At 36.1% G+C, this 19,104-nt stretch overlaps 1 protein-coding gene across 3 annotated transcripts in view; it reads left to right on the forward strand.

Moving 5' to 3' along the window:
• IFT80 (intraflagellar transport 80) overlaps window positions 1–19,104 on the forward strand; it is a 156,601-nt gene that overhangs the window by 112,552 nt on the left and 24,945 nt on the right. For 2 of the 3 annotated variants that reach the window (XM_029939966.1, XM_029939967.1), the window contains exons 15-20: window positions 1,548–1,683; window positions 1,975–2,122; window positions 3,442–3,613; window positions 4,772–4,861; window positions 4,958–5,130; window positions 10,445–10,568. In XM_029939966.1, the coding sequence (XP_029795826.1) occupies window positions 1,548–1,683; window positions 1,975–2,122; window positions 3,442–3,613; window positions 4,772–4,861; window positions 4,958–5,130; window positions 10,445–10,568 (843 nt within the window). Of the gene's footprint in view, window positions 1–1,547; window positions 1,684–1,974; window positions 2,123–3,441; window positions 3,614–4,771; window positions 4,862–4,957; window positions 5,131–10,444; window positions 10,569–19,104 lie in introns of those variants that run through there. The other variant, XM_029939968.1, reaches the window with a different exon arrangement.

Below are 19,104 nucleotides of genomic sequence, written 5' to 3' on the forward strand. Positions count from 1 at the left end.
ATGGCTATATATATTTTTTTAATTTTAAAATTATTAGTTTAGTTTTGTTATGTTTTAATATTTATTTACTTTTGAGAGAAAGAGAGAGAGAGAGACAGAGTGTGAGCAGGCGAGGAGCAGAGAGAAGGAGACACAGAATCCTGAAGCAAACTCCAGGCTCTGTGCTGTCAGCACAGACCCCAGTGCAGGGCTGGAACCCATGAACCATGACATCGTGACCTGAGCTGAAGTCAGACACTTAACCGACTGAGCCACCCAGGCACCCCTCTAATTATTAGTTTTAAATTTGAAGAACAAATTCAAAAGGTGTAGAAATGAAAAAGCATAGAAAAGTATCCAGTGAAAAAGTCTCCCTTACACCCCTGTTTCTTGTCAGTCCAATTCCATTTAATAATGGTAACCACCGTTATTAAATTCCTTTTTCCCTTCAGAGAATTTTAGTGCATATACAAACAAAATTGATATACGTTTTTAACTCCTCCTTTACAAAATATAACATGCAACTCTGTTCATTGCTATTCTCAAACAACACTATTTCTGGTGATCTTTCTTTATTAATACATAAAGTGTTTTCCTAATCGTTTTCCCCCACCATACAGTAAAACATTTTATGGATGTAACAGAATTTTATGTAACATGTACTCAATGAAGGACATTTAGGGTACTATCGTAACACCTTCAAAAAACAAAACAAATCCTAGCAAGTGTAAAAAAAATTTTTTTTAAGTCTTAGCAAGTCTTAAGACATAGTAAGCAGTAAATAAATCCCTCTTGGATCTAGTTGAAATGAATCCGTGCTGAACTATTTACAAATTATAAGGAAATTCATTTCACCAGCTAGTATAATGGTGTAATAGATTAATGTAATATGCCAGTAATACTTTGTTATGTGGACAGAATACTAATATTAAAGCCAGAAATCTGGACTATAAGTTCTAAATACGCTTGTTACCAGCTTTTTCTGGGTAAAATTACTTACTGGCTATGCATCTCAGTCTTTTTGTCTATAGAGTATGTATAGTGATACCTATAGCAGAAGGTGGTTTTTGTCTCACTGGAAATTTATGTGAAAGAATCTATAAAATTAAAGCCTCTAAAACATAAGATATTTCATAAATATATTCTTACAAATCTATAAAATATAGGCTCTTAGATTACAGTTTGTTATAGAACTTAAATGTAGTTAGTATATGTCTCTTGTGATATTCAAACCTGCCTCACCCTTTCACTTTGTCTGCTAAAGGTGGGACAGGAGGACAGAAATGTTTCTCAGCCTCCAGAGTTTCAAAAACATATACATTATATTATAGTGTTTTAAGGGGCATCTTTTCCCTGTAAATTAAAAAAAAAGTAACACTATTTCTGGCACTTTAAATTATTAATTATATCAGGTTAAAATTATTTATCAGGGACAGTTTATCATTCTAAGTAGGGGAGTGATATTTAATTGATCTTTAAATAAACACAGTTTTATAATTAAGTAATTTAAATGATCTGCTATCAAGCACTAAAACTAATCCAATATTTTCATTTTTTCTAAATTTTAGAATGAAATTTTGGAAATTGCTCTGGATCAAAAGGGGCTTACCAATGAGAGAAAAATTGCCTTCATTGATAAAAATAGAGATCTCTATATCACTTCAGTGAAACGATTTGGGAAGGAAGAACAAATTATCAAACTTGGTAAAATATTTATAATACATTTAAAATTTTGATTGCTTGAATTAATTTCTGAATAATGCATTGAAAGAAAGACTTGGAAATTAAAAACATACTGGTTCTAGGTACAATATTCAAATATCCCCATAAATTATTAAGTAAATTTTTGCACATGTTTTCAACATTATAAACTCAGAAAATAGAGTCATACCTACCAGAAATTATATGGGGTCCTGGATGTCAAATGATTTTTAAAATATTTGAATATTTATTATAGTGGAACTAATCATGCATTAACATTCTTTTTAAAATAAGGGACAATGGTGCATACTTTGGCATGGAGTGATACATGCAATATTCTTTGTGGACTTCAGGATACTCGATTTACCGTGTGGTATTACCCCAATACGGTTTATGTGGACAGAGACATTTTGCCTAAAACATTATATGAAAGGGATGCAAGGTAACTGCACTTACTGTTGGAATTGTTTATTGTGTAAATAACTCTAAAGTGTCATGTTTTTGCATTTAAAGTCAATCCTGCAAAGTGCCTTTCACTATACTCAGTCAACCACATGGTTCAGCTAAAGCTAGCTTAATGAGATTTAAGTTTGGAGGTCAAGTTGAAAGTGTTGTATAATACTATTATATTTATTTGTTCCTTCTATGGGCGTCATTTTCCCAATATGGATATAATTCTCCCTATATGAACATAATTTTCAAGCCTAATGTTTAAACTCAGGTGTTTGTTTGTTCAATGTGGTTTAATGATTTTAATATGGATATTTTAAAGATTTTTCAATGGTATATAACTTGTGTCAATCTGTATTTTTTCTAAGATTATCATAAATTATTAATTATTGTCATACTTTCAGGAACATATGTCTCTAGAATTGAATTTTTAGATTAATGTTAAAGATAGAAAAAATATATAAGGTTACTGAAGAGTTTTTTTTGATTTTACATGCTTCAGAAAATACATATATATATTCCTAAATTCTCTAGGAAATAGCAAGGTCTCTCATTCTTGACAAAATAACAGTACATAGCTTCTCAACTCTGAGCTTAGCTTAACTTTCAAATCTATTTTGAATTCATTTTGGTATTCAATTCACAACTTTAGCAAAACCAGAGAAGCATCTTTTTAAAAGTATTTAAACTAATGAAGTTAGTCGCTTTATTTCAGATTTACCTCTTTTTATTATGAGAAAATAATCTTGGAATCATCTTAATTTTCTATTCATTTATACTTTCAAAAGCTGAAACTGAACTTTTTTTTAAATTTTTATGTCTTTATTATTTTTTTTATTTTGAGAGACAGAGAGCGAGCCAGGGAGGGTAGAGAGAGAGGGAGACGCAGAATCAGAAGCAGCTCCAGGCTCTGAGCTGTCAGCCCAGAGCCTGACGCGGGGCTCGAACTCACGGACTGTGAGATCGTGACCTGAGCGGAAGTAGGACACTCAACCTGAAGCTCAGTTTTTTAATCATTTGTATAATTTACCGTAAGACTTAGGGGAAAAAACTTATTTCAAATGCTTTTAGTATAGCTTTCAAATACATTAATGATTTTTGCTACATTAAACTTTTATATTTTGCTCCAAGTGGAGCAAGTTAGATTCAAATGTTTGTTTAATATATACATTCTCCCTGAAGTTAACTTTTTTGGGAGTGAATTTTAGATATTTGGAGACTTTATACCTATGTCAAGGGTCAACTCCCCTAATTTTGTATATATGATATATTTAACTCAGAATAAAAATTATACTTTGCTTTTTCCAACAGTGAATTTAGTAAAAATCCCCATATTGTGAGTTTTGTTGGAAATCAGGTAACTATAAGAAGAGCTGATGGCTCGCTGAATCACATCAGCATATCACCATATCCTGCTATTCTTCATGAATATGTAAGCAGTTCAAAATGGGAAGATGCTATAAGACTTTGTCGCTTTGTTAAGGTACTTTATTTTATTTTAGATCCATCGTTATGTATATGTTGTGTATTTGCACATATCTTTGTGCAGGGTAAGAAATGTTAACAGCTGGGCACCTGGGTGGCTCAGTTGGTTAAGCGTCTGATTTTGGCTCAGGTCATGATCTCATGTTTCATGAGTTCAGGCCCCACTTTGGGATCTGCACTGACAGTGGGGAACCTGCCTGGGACTCTTTCTCTTTCCTTCTCTCTCTGCCCCTCCCCCACTTGCACACAATCTCTCCCTCTCTCTTTCTCAAAACAAATAAATAAACTTAAAAGAAAAAAGAAATGGTAACAGCTAGCAGCTGGAAAAATTGCAGATGAGAGCATGTCTGTTTTTTATAAGTGAAGACATGAGCAACACAGTGGGGTAGATATTGCTGTGTGATTTACTCTTGAAAAAGCTGTAATTTAAATGAGTAGTTTCTCTATAGTGGCACATATAAAAATCTTCTCTGGAACTTTTTTTTTTTTTAAAGTCAGAGTCCCAAGTTTTACCCCAGGAGAGCTTCTAATTTATTAGATCTGGAATGAATCCCTGGCATATTCTAAAAATTCCTCAGATGATTTGTACACCTACGGTTAAGAACCTCTACTTTAGATCAGCATTTCCCACTTGGTTGCATCCAGTAATTTCCAAACATATTTGACCACAAAACTTTTTGATTTTACATGGGTTAGCATTGCTTAAAATATACTTTTAAAATGACCTTTAGATGCTTTCCATTACAATGAGTCATTAATAGAAATCTGCTCTAATAGCATTATCTGAACCTCACTATTTCTCTGGTTCCTTATAAATTGTATACTTTGACCTCATCAAAAAGACTGGAGGGTTTATAACCTTGAATTATCTTAAAAGTATATCATAAGTTCAAAAGTAAATCTTGGATAATTAGAAATGAAAATTTGTAAGAAATTTTATTCAAAAGAGGTTCTCTATGTGTTATCAATATATTTCGACAAAGTACCCATGAAATTTGCACATGATTAATTTATTAAATTATTAGTTTTTTCAGTGCCATGCTCAGGAATTTTTAATTTTTTCAATAAAATGTAACTTTTGTATATTTTAAATCACTGTTTATTTTAAGGCAGTTCTGCTTATAGTTGAAATAATTGTTCTTCTGTTTCACTTTAGGAACAAACCATGTGGGCTTGCCTCGCTGCTATGGCAGTCGCTAACAGAGATATGACGACCGCAGAGACAGCCTATGCAGCAATTGGTGAAGTAAATAATGTTTACTTGTCTATATGTCTGCAGTTTTTTTTTCCCATAATTTGTTATCTCTGTTACCATCCACTTCATTTTTTTTTCTCTTTTTAGATTGATAAGGTTCAATACATCAATTCTATAAAAGATCTTCCATCTAAAGAGTCAAAAATGGCTCACATACTGATGTTTAGTGGGAACATACAGGAGGCTGAAATGGTCCTTCTTCAGGCTGGCCTTATTTATCAAGCGATCCAGATCAATATTAATCTCTATAACTGGGAAAGGTAATAAAAATGTTCTTCATCAATTCTAAAACTCAATTGATCTGAATGGATTCTTCTCTCTACCACTTGGTAAATTACATTTTTCACTCTACTTAGTAGTTTCCTAACATCCCAGAAGAATTTATTCACATTTATATTTGTGAGTAGTTTGGCATTGAAGATTTATGCCTGTGCTGAACTTGTGATTAAGAAAAGAGAACCTAGTGTGTCTCCCAGTTTTCTGATTTCAATAACTGGATAGCTGATGGTACTAATATTGGCAGGTTTGGGAGGCAATATAGTGAGTTCAGTGTTAGGCGTGTTGGATTTGAAATATTTGTGAAGAGATACGTGATAATATTTGATTAATGAACCCGAGCTCATGAGCAAGATTTGAACTGGAGATACAGATTTAGGAGTCTTTAGCAAATGGAGGGCAGTTGAAGAAAAAAGAATGGATGCAATTGCTCAGGAAATGTGTGGAGTGAGAAGACCTCAACTACATTTACGGCTTGAGTGAAAGAAGAGAAATCTGTTCAAAGATTTGAATAAAGCAGTCAGATAGGCAGAGAGAAGAGCCATGGGAAATCTGCATTGCTAAGGAAGAAAAGCCATAGGATTTGAAATAAGGAGTGCTTAGTAGTAGCCTTCTTCTCTACATGGGGCTTGGACACAGATTGCTTTCTGAGACCCAGTGGCATGCTGCTTTTCTCTGTGACATAACAGGTTTCTCCCCTCACTCTCTCAGGTGTGTATCTCTCAGAGAAAAGGCCATAGTGCTTATACACACCTGAAGTCACTATGTTATAAAATTGGCATGCTGATTTTTCCATGTTTGATATGTCTTTCATCACCTTTATCTCTCTACCCCTCCCCTACTATTTTTTAATAAGCATATCCTGGTCATCATCACTTTATTTATAAATATTTCAGAATGTATCTAAAGGTTTTTAAAAATCTAGCCACAATACCACAGTCACACTTTAAAGAGTTAACAATAACTCTTTTCACTGTTCTTATTTCTCTGATTATCTCATAAATGTTTTGTTTGTTTTATGGTTTGTTTGACTGAGGATCCAAAACAGTTTCTTTTAATCTATAGGTTTTCCTATTTCTTGTGTTTTCTTATAATTTTCCCACTGTAGAAATTGGGCCTCTATTATAGAGTTTCCTATAGTCTTGATTTTGCTGATTGCCACTGTGTGGTGTCATTTAACATGTTCCTTTACTTCTTGAATTAACTACAAACTGGTGTTGAATCTAGAAACTTGATTAGATTTAGGTTTAATATTTTCCCCCCTTAGGGAACACTTCCTATCACAGAGGTAGTGTTGAATATATTTTCACAATGACTGGTTGTCTATCTTTTTGTGATGTTAGCAGCCATTAATGATCATTGCCCATATCCATTAATTAATTAGAATTCTGGAAGGATACAATTTAAGTATTGGATAATAAATATATTAGATTGCTTTTAAGATCCCCGAATTTCTATATTTGTTTAAGTCCTTTAGAAGGGAATAGATTTCATTTTGCTACTATGTGTTATTCCATTTGAGAAGTCGTCTTGCTGATTTGTGCTTCTGTCATTCATATTTGAATTTGAAAATGATCTGCAACCTAATAAGTTGCAGCCCATGAAAGGTTGTAGGTAAGCAAGTCATCTACTTGCTGTTCACTGTGGACATTCGGTAGTAATCTGTTCTCAAAAACGAAAGTTAAGAGAGATAGAAACTAGAAACTTTATGTAAGTATTAATAAAAAACAATTTCTCTGCTTCTACCAGTTATATAAAGTGATTTTGCTTCATTAAAGTTATGTAAAAGATCATATTTTGAAGTTATAAAATCTTTTTATATAACTTCCTTCTATTTAAAATCAGAGAGGATACATGGATTTTTTCCAACCCCATAATCTAATGTCACATTTGTTTGGTTGCCAAATAACCATTTTAAAGCTGAAGACATGCTGTTCCCATAACCCTTATATAATTTGGAGTAAATTTCCTCCTCTGTGTGATGAAGGAACATTTTTTACCCAGTGTATGCTTTTAGAGAACATTTAAAATAGCACCTATAATTACAATGTTTACCTTTAGCTATTGCTCTTCAATCAGATAATTAATACATATTTTATAATATTGACTATAATGTAGATAATACTTACAATCTAGTATCTAAATGCAGTATTAAACATTATATTTTATCCTTTATACATAATTAAATGTACTAATGTTCCATGACAAATGATCTCTTTGGAGATCATTTTCTTTCTGAAATTGAAACCCCAAAAATGGTTAGGTATTCCCTACTTGGAATACTTCTAGCTTTGTACAATCAAGAACTCCTTTCCCAGTCATGTTCAGTCATAAAAGGAAAGGGAAATGGCATTTTTCAGGTGCCAGAGGGCTGGTTCACCAGAGTCTCCATTCCCACATCCACATTGGACTCAGAGCCTTAGGGATATATAGAGGGTGATCGGGAGAGGATTAGAAGGATTAAAGCATCTTGAGGCACCTGGGTGGCTCAGTCAGTTGAGCATCCAACTTTGGCTCAGGTCATGATCTCATGGTTTGTGAGTTCGAGCCCTGCATCAGGCTCTGTGCTGACAGCTCAGAGCCTGGAGCCTGCTTTGGATTCTGTGTCTCCCTCTCTCTCTGCGCCTTCCCCACTTGCTCTCTCTCTCTCTCTCTCTCTCAAAAATAAATAAAACATTTTTAAAAGTTGAAAAAAAGGATTAAAGCATCTTTACTTCTATTTCTCATCTTTTGAGACTCTATGAATTGGTTTTTGTCTTCTTACATTTCACTGTTGTTCCTCTATATTACAGTACTTCTACATTCTTTTCTGTGTCCATCTTTTTCTCTGAAAGACTTAGAGTCACAAGAGGAATGAGGGAACTTTGAGATTGTAAGTAGCAAATACTGATCCTTGGATTTACCAATATGGTTTATGTATGTATATTTTTATAAGAAATTATTGTGCTGAATTTTGGCATTATCATTTATATTACACCTGACTTAAATTCATAATTTTTCATATTGTGTTTAATATTTCTCTCTATTTTCTATCAATTATTAATATACACAACATATCTAAAATACTTTAAAGGTTTTTTAATGTTCATTTGTTTTTGAAGGAGAGAGAGACAGAGTGTGAGCAGGGGAGGAGCAGAGAGAAAGGGAGACACAGAATCCAAAGTGAGCTCCAGGCTCTGAGCTGTCAGCACAGAGCCCAAAATGGGGCTTGAAGTCACAAACTGTTAGATCATCACCTGAACCAAAGTCAGACACTTAACCAACTGAGCCACCCAGGTGCCCCTAAAATACTTTTTAAAGTGACTATTTAGGCTAAACCAAAGCATGATAAGAATGAAACAGATTTTCCTACTGAAGGGTCACACATTGCAAAAATCTAGTCAGTAGGCAATATTGTCTAAACAATAGATTTATAATAGTTGGCTCTGATACATAAATCATGACTGGCCTATTCAAAAGTCATATGTCATATGAGAAAGCAAGGGAACTTGGAAAAGAATGGGCTTTAGCTATCATGATGGCCATTTCCCATACTTTATTATTTTTTCAAACACCTCCCCATATTTATTATATTCATAATCATTTTCTGGAAAAAGAATCCCCAGATATTTTTGATGCCCTTCACTCTCCCCATCCTTGTTCCAGTCCATCATTAACTGTCCGTTCTCAAGGGCACTATGTTTATATCTATCCACTGACACTCTTTGGAAAGAAGTTTCTATGACTATCTTTGGAAGGACCTTCTCAGTATCATCTGAAGATACAGCTGGGTATGAGGCTACTGTCTCCTTTCTCTTTACGTTCCATAGCACCTGCTTTTGTTCCAAAAAGATGACCAGGTCCAGCTGTGACACAACAAGACCCAAGAAGAGGAGGTGTCCGTAATTCTCTAATATCACATCCTTGTACAGTCCCCTGTGACTGTGGTTCAGGCATCTCCACTCCTCCTGAGAGAATTCTGTGGCCACATCCCTGAAGGTCAGCAGTCCCTGAGAACTGGCCATTTCTTGTTTCACCTCCTCCTCTAGATTTCTTCCTCAGAAGATCTTTGTGGGGAAATCCCAGCTGAAGTAGGAGAAAATGTCTGTAAAGCCACCAACACAGCCTCTTCCCCAGTAAATACTTGCCTACAGGCATGACTTTTCCATTTCCCATACTTTAACAAGATTATAGTGAACAGTGTAGGAGAGCTATACTGTACTGGATTTTTCCTGACACAACTCATATGAATTATTTGCAGGACTTTGGGCTGTCCAAAATCTACATACACAAATAGGCCAAGAACTGAGGATTAACTTTTCATTTCCCTCCAAATTATCAATACATTTTATGTCCTTGGTGTTGTATCCCTGATTTTAATAGTTCATTTAGTTCTTGCCTGCTCTTTAAATAATATATTACCTACATGAAATAGAAGTTGGGGTTTTGATTTTTTACTTTGCTTTTCTGTTTGGAGTCTAATTGTAACTACTGTAGGGTAAACGATGGAAAATAATTGCATATGTTAAAAAAATTTAAAAAAAAGAATTTTAAATAAATAAATAAATAAATAATATATTACCTTAAAAATATCTTAGTTACATTGATAGATATTAATTGGATTATTAAATTTAAATGGCTGTTATTCTAAGAATCAAATGGCAAAAGACATTTTGTCAGATGTTTATTATTCTCAAATTTTAGTTTTATAATATTTTAAATTTGCTGTGTTATAACATAAAGGATATCAGTATTTAATTGAATATTGAGCAGAATACATTCTAGACTTTAAATAAATAAATTCTGGAACAGAATAAATTATAGACTAAAGAAATGGTCAAGAAAATGGAACCACTTATATTGGAGGGAAGTTCATTTACTTGAAATTTATTATGATTTCAATGAAAGTTTCAATGAACATTTACCATACATATACTCTGGAGTACTCATGAAAGAGAAATGAAACCTAGATCTCCCTTCAGTTAATATATAGGTTATGGAGGAAACAGACTCATAAATAATTATAATATACTATAAACAGTGCTCTGGTAATAATAGTATACATAAAGTGTTATAGAGCTCAGATAAGATCATGGTCATTTCTTTCTATAAGGGGAGCTGGTCAGAAAGAAGAGATGATGTTTGATCTGGACCCTGAAGTATAAATTGGAATTTGCAAGATGCATGAGGTAGGGAATGGTGTTCCATATTGAAGGATGAGTGGAGAGGGAACAACATAGACCATTTGTCTCACTCTCTTACCCCAAAACTCTAATCCAAGCAATGCCGATAATCTGTTTTGTTTCTTTCTCATTATAGGGCACTTGAATTGGCTGTAAAATATAAAACACATGTTGATACAGTTCTTGCTTACCGTCAAAAGTTTTTGGAGACATTTGGTAAACAGGAAACTAATAAACGATATTTACAGTATGCAGAAGGTGTAAGTATTTTATGGTAATGCATATGCTTTGTAATTATATATAATATTCATCTTAATCGGACAAAATTGGAATAATTCATACCATAATCTCAAAATCACTTTTTGCCTTATGATATTATAGTCTTTTTTTTTGACTATATAATTATATTACTGATTTTTTCTGTAATCTTTTTTTTTAATTTTTTAATTTTTTTTTATGTTTGATACAGAGAGAGACAGAGCATGAGAGGGGGAGAGAAGGAGACACAGAACTGGAAGCAGGCCCCAGGCTCTGAGCTAGCTGTCAGCACAGAGCCTGACGTGGGGCTTGAACTCACGAATGTGAGATCTGACCTGAGCCGAAGTTGGAGGCTTAACCGACTGAGCCACCCAGGCGCCCCTTTTTCTGGAATCTTAAAGCCATGTTTTGATGAACTCAAGTCTGTTTTCATATTTAATTTGTGTTAAGTTTGGGTGCTAATTGATATTTTTAGATAAGCAATATAAATGGCTGGGATAAAGGTCTCTAACTCCTTAATTTTGTCTTCCACCAGCTGCCCCTTTTGCTCCAGGGGAAATATATAAGCACAGAGGCTATTGGCCAAAAAATGGATACTTTGTCACTTTGCAAAATTCTAGGGAAGTAGTTTGCACCTGGAGTGGAGCCTAGCCCAGGTAGAGTTCCCTGTCCAGAACCAGAGAAGGCTAAGCCACTGCCTCTCAAATCCCTACCAGAATCTCAGGTTTTATCACTATAATTAGAAGAAAGTCAGGACTTTTATAGCCATCTGCTTAGATCCTTCTAGGCTCAGGCTATAGAAAGAGAGTTCACCTCTAGCCATGCAGACCCAAGAGACTTGTAATCTCAACACAGGGGCAACCTTGCTCCCACCTGTGAACCAGTTGATTTTCTTAGCCTTTTATTCATTCATTTAGTCAAAAAATGTTTATGAGTGCTCACTCTGGGCCAGGTACTATGCTGGTTGCTGAGTCAGATATGGCTCCTGTTTTTGTAGAGTGTGTAGACTGTATAGGAGTGCTACTCCTTGGGGATGGAATGAAATGGAATATTCTGACCTGTCCTAAAGGGCAGAGTAAATTAGAGGAACCTTGGGAAGAGGAAAGAAGGTAGGGAGAGGGCACCTACAATTTCTACTAAATCCAACATTATCCATTTATCATATGACTTGAGAAACTCAGTCTTTCTCCTCTTGTGTAGGGAAAAACACAGTTCTTCCCTGCTATGGAACTTTCACCTGTAAGTCTCCTTTACCATTGACACAGAGCACTTCACTTATGGTCACCTAGAGTGTGGAGGTTTTCCCCAATGCTGATAAGCAGTTCTCCAACACCAGCTGGGCAGGTGTCCTACAATTTAACTCAACTCTGACACTGCCTAATTGGAGATAGCATCAGATTCCACAGGTAAAGGGCTCAGCCCCACAAGATCAGATGCCAGTTACAGGCTCAGATTATCACCTGTGTTTCTGATTGAACAGCTATAGATCTGAGGTCCCAGGAACCCCTGCCTTAGGTTTCAGATGGCAGTCACAAGTCCAGGTTGTTACCTGTACTTCTGACTGACTTGCTGTAAATCAGAGGTTCCCATGCTCCCATTCTGGTTTAATTAGTTTGCTGGAGTAGCCCACAGAACTAAGGAAACCCTTACGTATGTTTACCAGTTTGTTAAAGGACATGATAAAGGGTACAGATGAATAGCCAGATGAAAAGATACTTGTGGCAAGATCTGGGAAGGTCCTACCTTCAGGAACTCCTGTCTCTACAGAGTTGGGGTGTGTTACCTTCCCAGTGTGGATGTGTTCACCAGCCCAGGAGCTCTCTCAACCCTGTGCTTTGGTATTTTATGGAGGCTTCATCACATAAGCATAATCCATCATTAACTCCATTTTCAACCTTTCTCCCTTCCCAAGGGAGTGGGGGAAGGACTGAAAATTCTTAGTTTCCAATCATTGCTTGGTCTTTCTGATGATCAGCCCTCATCTGGAAACCACCCAAGAACTTTCCCAGAGTTGTCTCTTTAAAACAAAAGATCCTTCTACCACTCAGGAAATTACAAACGTTTCAGGAGCCCCATGTCAGGAACCAAGGTCAAAGACCAAATATGAGAACAAAAGATGTTCCTAGTGCTGCTATCACTTAGGAAACTACAAGAGTTCCATGAGTTCTTTGCCAGGAACAGGGAGCAGAGGCCAATATATATTTTTTCTATTGTCTCACACCGTATTTAGAGTACTGAGTGTCATGATGTACATTTTTGGACTTCAGAACAGCTCTCAAGGTAGTAAAGCCTTTGAGACTCTAAGAATTTAAAGTTCTGCAATACCATTTCAACATCTGGATCCGAGACAGACACGAGCTGTCTGTCTCTTGGCAGGAAGGGGTGTATTTTACAATGCTCCACAGACTTTTTGTTTCATTCGAAGCTTCAGTACCAAAGATGAATCCTCTGGGAGTTTGGGCTATGAGAGCTTGCTCTACTCCTGGGACCAACTCAGGATCCCTGGGAACCTCTGAGGACTACACTCTAATCTGTAGAATATGACAGCAGCCACCACCACTACAGTGCTAAGCAGCCTGGAGAAACACTAATAACCTTATCTTTTTGTCACAGTTTTGAAAATATAATGATATGTTAAAGCTGAGCACCCATGTAAAATTTACTTTATGGCATCCTTTTAAGCAGATTCATTCTACCCTGCTTCCTTTTCATCATCCTTGCCATCAATGTTTTTTTCAGTATTTTCACATTAGGGTGCTTTGGAAGACATAGAAAATATGGTTATTACTCTCAAATTTATAATTATTATAATATATATGATAGTTATTACATCATTATAATTAAAATTATATTTTAGATGTCAAAAATTTAACATTTTTATCTTTTTTTCTTATTATCTATGTATTCAGCTGTTAACCAAAATGTAATACTTCAATCACAAGAGTGGCAAAAATTTTCAAAATGGGATAACCAGAACAACATGACTTTTAGGGGTATTTTGAGATTTTTTTTTTTTATCCTGAAATTATATAGGTTACTTTGACTCCCTATGGTCCTACCTTCTTGTATCCGCTTTTTTCTTCATAAATGTAATTTGGAAGTTAACTAGAAATTACAAAGCAGTATTTTAAGATGAAAATTATTTTTGGGGCACCTGGGTGGCTCAGTCACTTGAGCATCCAGCTTCAGCTCAGGTCATGATCTCGCAGTTTGTGGGTTTGAGCCCCGTGTAGGGCTCTGTGCTGACAGCTGGCAAAGAGCCTGGAGCCTGCTTTGGATTCTGTGTCTCCCTCTCTCTGACCCTCCCCTGCTCACACTCTCTCTCTCAAAAATAAATAAAAACATTAAAAAATGTTTTAAAGAAAATTATTTTTTACGCAAAAATTTCCCACTGTTTATCCATCTTAGCCAAATTTTTTATTTTATTTGCTGACTAAGTGTTAAATAGAAAGAGATCACTTTTAAAAACTACAAAATTTATTCTAGATCTCTGGTGAATTCTGGTAGGCTCACAGTGCATAATGTGGAAGCTTATAAGAAGTAAAAAGTTTCATATACATTTGTATTCATGAGCCCTGAAATGTTATTTGGGCATTTTTAGTTTAAAATCTGGAAATCTGGGGTTTTACAAGGTGGACTGTCTTCTAAGACCCCACCTAGAGTCATTGTACCTGGTTTATAACAGTGTTCAGTAAATATTTGTAAAATAATTTGTAAGTTTGCCAATAAAATTCACTTGAGGAATATATTCAATCTACCAAATATGTTCTGTACAAGAAGAAAAATAGAAGAACCAGGAAATGTTTAAAACATTATTCTAGGAGAAAGAAAACAGTGGAAATATAAACAAAACAACAACTTGGGACTAGACTTTCAGAAAGTATAGAATTTCGAAGAAGACCCAGAAGAGCCAGTGCTCTAGTTCAGTCAAACCACATTAGGCATATCTACTACCTTAGCTCTTTTCCAGGTTTTAAGGCCTTAAAATCTTGAAGAGTCTTTAGATACAAAATCCAAGAGAGATTGGTAGGTGATAGCTCATCTGGTAGGTAGTTACTTGTTCATTCAATATGTATTGAGTACTTTCTGCAGACAATGTACTCTCCTTGCTATTTCAAATATAAAAGTAAATATGGCAGACACTGACCCCGGCCAATGAAGCTTATATTCAATGGAAGTGATAGTTCATTATACAGTTGTTAATTTCAATTATGATCATTGGCTTAAAGATGCTATAAAACTTGATGGGTGGGGGTACCTCAGTCGGTTAAGCATCTGACTTAGGCTCAGGTCATGATCTCGCAGTTCAGGAGTTCAAGCCCTGCATCAAGCTCTCTGTTGTCAGTGCGAAGCCTGCTTCAGATCCTCTGTTCCCCTGTTTCTCTGCCCACTACCCGCTCACTTTCTCTCTCTCTGTCAAAAATAGAGTGGTGAGGATTAGCAGAAACTTTCTAAGCAAGACAAACAATATTTGAGCAGCCTGGGGTTAGGGTGGGAGACGAAGTGGGGGTGGGCATGTTCCAGGCAGAGAGAAGGCTCTGAAGTGGGAAATAGTAAGGAACAAAAGGGAGATGAGCTTGAGGGTTCATTGGGCAAGTAAAGGATTTTGGACTGTATCCTAAGACATATGTGAAGTCATTAAAAGGAAGTAATATGATTGTTTTTCCGTTTTAAAACCCTGATTCCTAAAAATAAATGGAAAGTAAAGGATCTTCCACAAAATTATCTTGAGTAGGATTTTGTCAGTATTAAAATATATATATATGATAATAAGACTGAGTGCATGAAGTCTTGAAGGAATGGGGGAGTTCCTAGTAACTGCTCTGGATCCTGGGTACTGAGTAGTTGGAATATTGGTTGGGACCAGACATTGAAGGGTCTTAACACCATGTTAAGAGAATAGACTTCATAATTCAGGCAATGGGAAGGCTTGGAGTTTGCAATCAAGAGAATGATTTGAAAGATACCTTCTGATGTAGAGGATGGATTGGAGGTTAAGGGTGGTGACGAGGAGACCAGTTAGGAGATTACTGTAATAGCTCCACCAGGAGATGGAAATCGTAAGGTTAATGTAAGAAAAAATCAGTTGTAAAATCAAGAGAACATTGTGGTTGGAGGAGAGGTGATTATGTTGGTTAGGCAAGACCTTTGAGAACCAATTAATGATGCCATTAATCTAGTTAAGGAACATGAGAATATACAAGTTTTACATCTTTTGGGTTTAAATACATGAATACATTTTTGTTTGTTTTGAAGTCCCTGTGGGGTATCCAGATGGAGATATCTAATGGGCAATTGGAAATATAATTGTGAACATTGGAGGATATTGGCAAAGGAAGAATCAGGGCATGATAAATTTATGGCCATGACCATGTAGGCATAGGTGAAAGTGTGGGAGTTAATGTGATCTCCTAGGAAAGTATAAAAAAGTTGTGGTTGGAACCCTGGTGAATACAAATACTAACAGCTAAGACGGTACCTAGTAAGGGGTGCCTGGGTGGTTCAGCTGATTGAGCATCCAACTCTTGATTTTGGCTCAGGTCATGATCCCAGGGTCGTGAGATCGAGCCCCCCTCCATGCTGAGAGTAGAGCCTGCGTGAAATTCTCTCTCTCCCCCTCTGACCCTCTTCCTGTACCTCACATCCCCACTCACATATACATGTGCTCTCTCTAATACATTTTTAAAAATTAAGTAAAACATTTTAAATTACTTTAAAAAAGAGGTTGTCTAGGGGAAAGAAACAGGAGTAAATAAAGACTTAGAAGAACATTTAGAAAGGGGAACACAAACCAGAAAAGAATGTTATTATATAGTCTGAGAGATTTTTCAAAGAGCTGTGGTCAACAAAGTCCAGGGAATGCTTCTACATCAGGACCTTTTTCTCCTCCCCAGATGTTCCCATGGACTCTCACTCATCCCCTTTAGGTCTTCACATCAAGTTTCTCAAGGATGCCTTTTCCTACCACTCTGTTTAAAATACAACAACCCCCCCCCCCAGCTCCACCCCTGGCACTCACTGTTTTCTTTCCCTGTTTCCAAAACTCTTACCACTTCTCACATTTTATATATTTTTGCATCTTCCATTATTATTTGTCTTTGCTTATCTTTCTGTGAAGACTGATTTTTATCAATTAGTTCACTGTCAAAGCCTGGCACCTAGAACAATCCTTGGTGTATAGTAAGCACTAAATAGTTATTGAATGAGTAATTGAATCATATGCAGGAGGAAGAATGAAAACACTTGATGGTGGCATTAGTGAAAAGGTCATGAAGTGTGGTAGGAACATAGTCACATTAGAGTGTTCTGGGTAGAAAATGAGAGTCAGGAATGAGAAGAATGAGGGTGGCAGTTTGCAGGGAGACAGAACTGAGGGGGAAGGACAATGAGCAGCAGCCAGTGTGGCAAGGAAATTGAATATGTAAGTGATAACTGAAGGCAGATGTCCCAGAGGAGTGGAAGAAGATGGGATCAGGGATGTATGCTAAGAGGTTGGCCTGAGACAGAACAGAGAGAGACAGAGAGATGAATACAGATGGAGATAAATTTGTGTGAAGAAGGAAATTCAGTGAATTCATGTCTGATGGCCACTGTATTCTCTGGAAAGCCATTTGGTATGATTTTGAAATGACCTCTATGTGAATAAAAAGAATTTACCAGGGACTAGAATAAGAAGGGGCAAATAGTACTGACACGCCCTATTGTAGGAAAAGATGTTCTTGGTGTAGAGGTCAGTCACTTGAAAGCTGTCCTGGTGAGTACATCCTTATCTAAAACCCACTAGTAAAAATATTCTAGTCCAAAAACTAAATTAGCAGTAGAACACTGTTCTCAAACTGGGTAAGTGCCAGAGTGAAAGTGAAGCATACATTTCCAATGGGATAGCTATCAACTGGCACCTTCATTTGTACTCTAACAAGTGATGGTATAGGTGTCATCAGTTTGCTTGATGGACTTCTGGTGCAGCAGAGCAACAGTTGCTCAGTATACAGTCAATATATGGTTTTATTGTGATTGATTTCAGAAACATATGTAAGTCCATTTAAGGCTGGAAGAAGGCCAAGCCATTCATCAAGTTTTGTCTCTCTCTTTGCAGATGTTTTGTTAGACATACAGTGTTTTGTCATTTAGAAATACCAAGTTCTGGCCTGATTGAAAAATGGGTCTTTCAAATAATCTAATATTTGCTCTGCCTTTCAGTGAGCGGTCTCTTGCATCTTACCACAGACATTCATTTTATGTTAGTAAGAGGGATTCTTTTAATTCCTTCATTTTATATATTATAGACACATATATGGAATTATCTTTTCTTTAAAGTGGCCAAAATATCCACAAATTACCATTCAGAAATTTAGATGAAAGATACTGAAATAAAAAAGAGCCAAACACGTAATTTTATCAATTTCCAGCATAAAAAAGGCAAAGACCTGATAAGGTTAAATTTGTCTCCCAGTTACTTAAAGTAAATCTGCTCAGGCAGCAAGTAGTACTCAGTCTGGTTTAAAGCTACTTATTTCACTCAGCTGCCCCATATGAAGGTGAAAACCTGTTCGCTTTTGGGTTAGTCCCCGGGATTGAGGCTTATTTCATTGTAAATCAGAATTAGGTTAATCTAGGACCCAATTTTTCTGTATCTTGCCTGAGACACCACACATTCCTAAAGTTAATGATCTCTAATTTTTTAAAACAATAGAATGCTTTTTCCTAAAGAAATTGTTCATAGATCTCAATGCAGAGTCCATAGCTAACCCCAAGTGTAATTGGTTTAGGGGAAAGGCAGGGCAGAGGGCATGGCAGAAACGGGTGCCTGGCTGACTCAGTCAGTAGGGCATTTGACTTGATCTCCTGGTTTTGAGTTTGAGCTCCACCTTAGGCATAGAGATTAAAAAAAAATGGAAACATAAAAATCACTTTTCAGTGATTGTTTTTACATGTCCCCCAGCCTTGGTTATGCACTACACTTCCTTTAATCTTTTTGTCATTGTCTAAACCATCACCATGTCTATATTGCTTTAATAGTTGTAAAGGAGTCCCTTTTTCAGACTATGCTCAGGAGAAGCAAACACTCCTTTATTCTTACTCATGGCTAGGCTTTTAATGGAAACCTCAGTAAAAGAAAAAAAAAGGTAAAATGCTCACCCATTTGAAACATGGCTTCCTGGGTAGGGCCCTGTCCATTTTTCCTCTTGTTTGGAGAGCAGTTCACCTTCTCCCCCTGTCCCTGAAGCACTTTTGCAGAATCTGAAGGCTCCATGAGACTATTTAGATGTACTTTTTATAAGCAACAACAACTAGATTTTGGTGTTTTGAATCATAATGAGAGTCTTTCCTTTTAATTGTGGTAATTGTTCTGCTTGGTCTTATTCTTTTTTTTTTTTCCTCCATAATATTTTATTGTCAAATTGTTTTCCATACAACACCCAGTGCTCTTCCCCTCAAGTGCCCTCCACCATCACCACCACCTCTTTTCCCCCCTCCCCCTTCCCCCTCAACCCTCAGTTCATTCTCAGCATTCAATAGTCTCTCAAGTTTTGCTTC

Source organism: Suricata suricatta, chromosome 5, assembly GCF_006229205.1.
Source record: "Suricata suricatta isolate VVHF042 chromosome 5, meerkat_22Aug2017_6uvM2_HiC, whole genome shotgun sequence".
In the NCBI taxonomy this organism is placed as follows: domain Eukaryota; kingdom Metazoa; phylum Chordata; class Mammalia; order Carnivora; family Herpestidae; genus Suricata; species Suricata suricatta.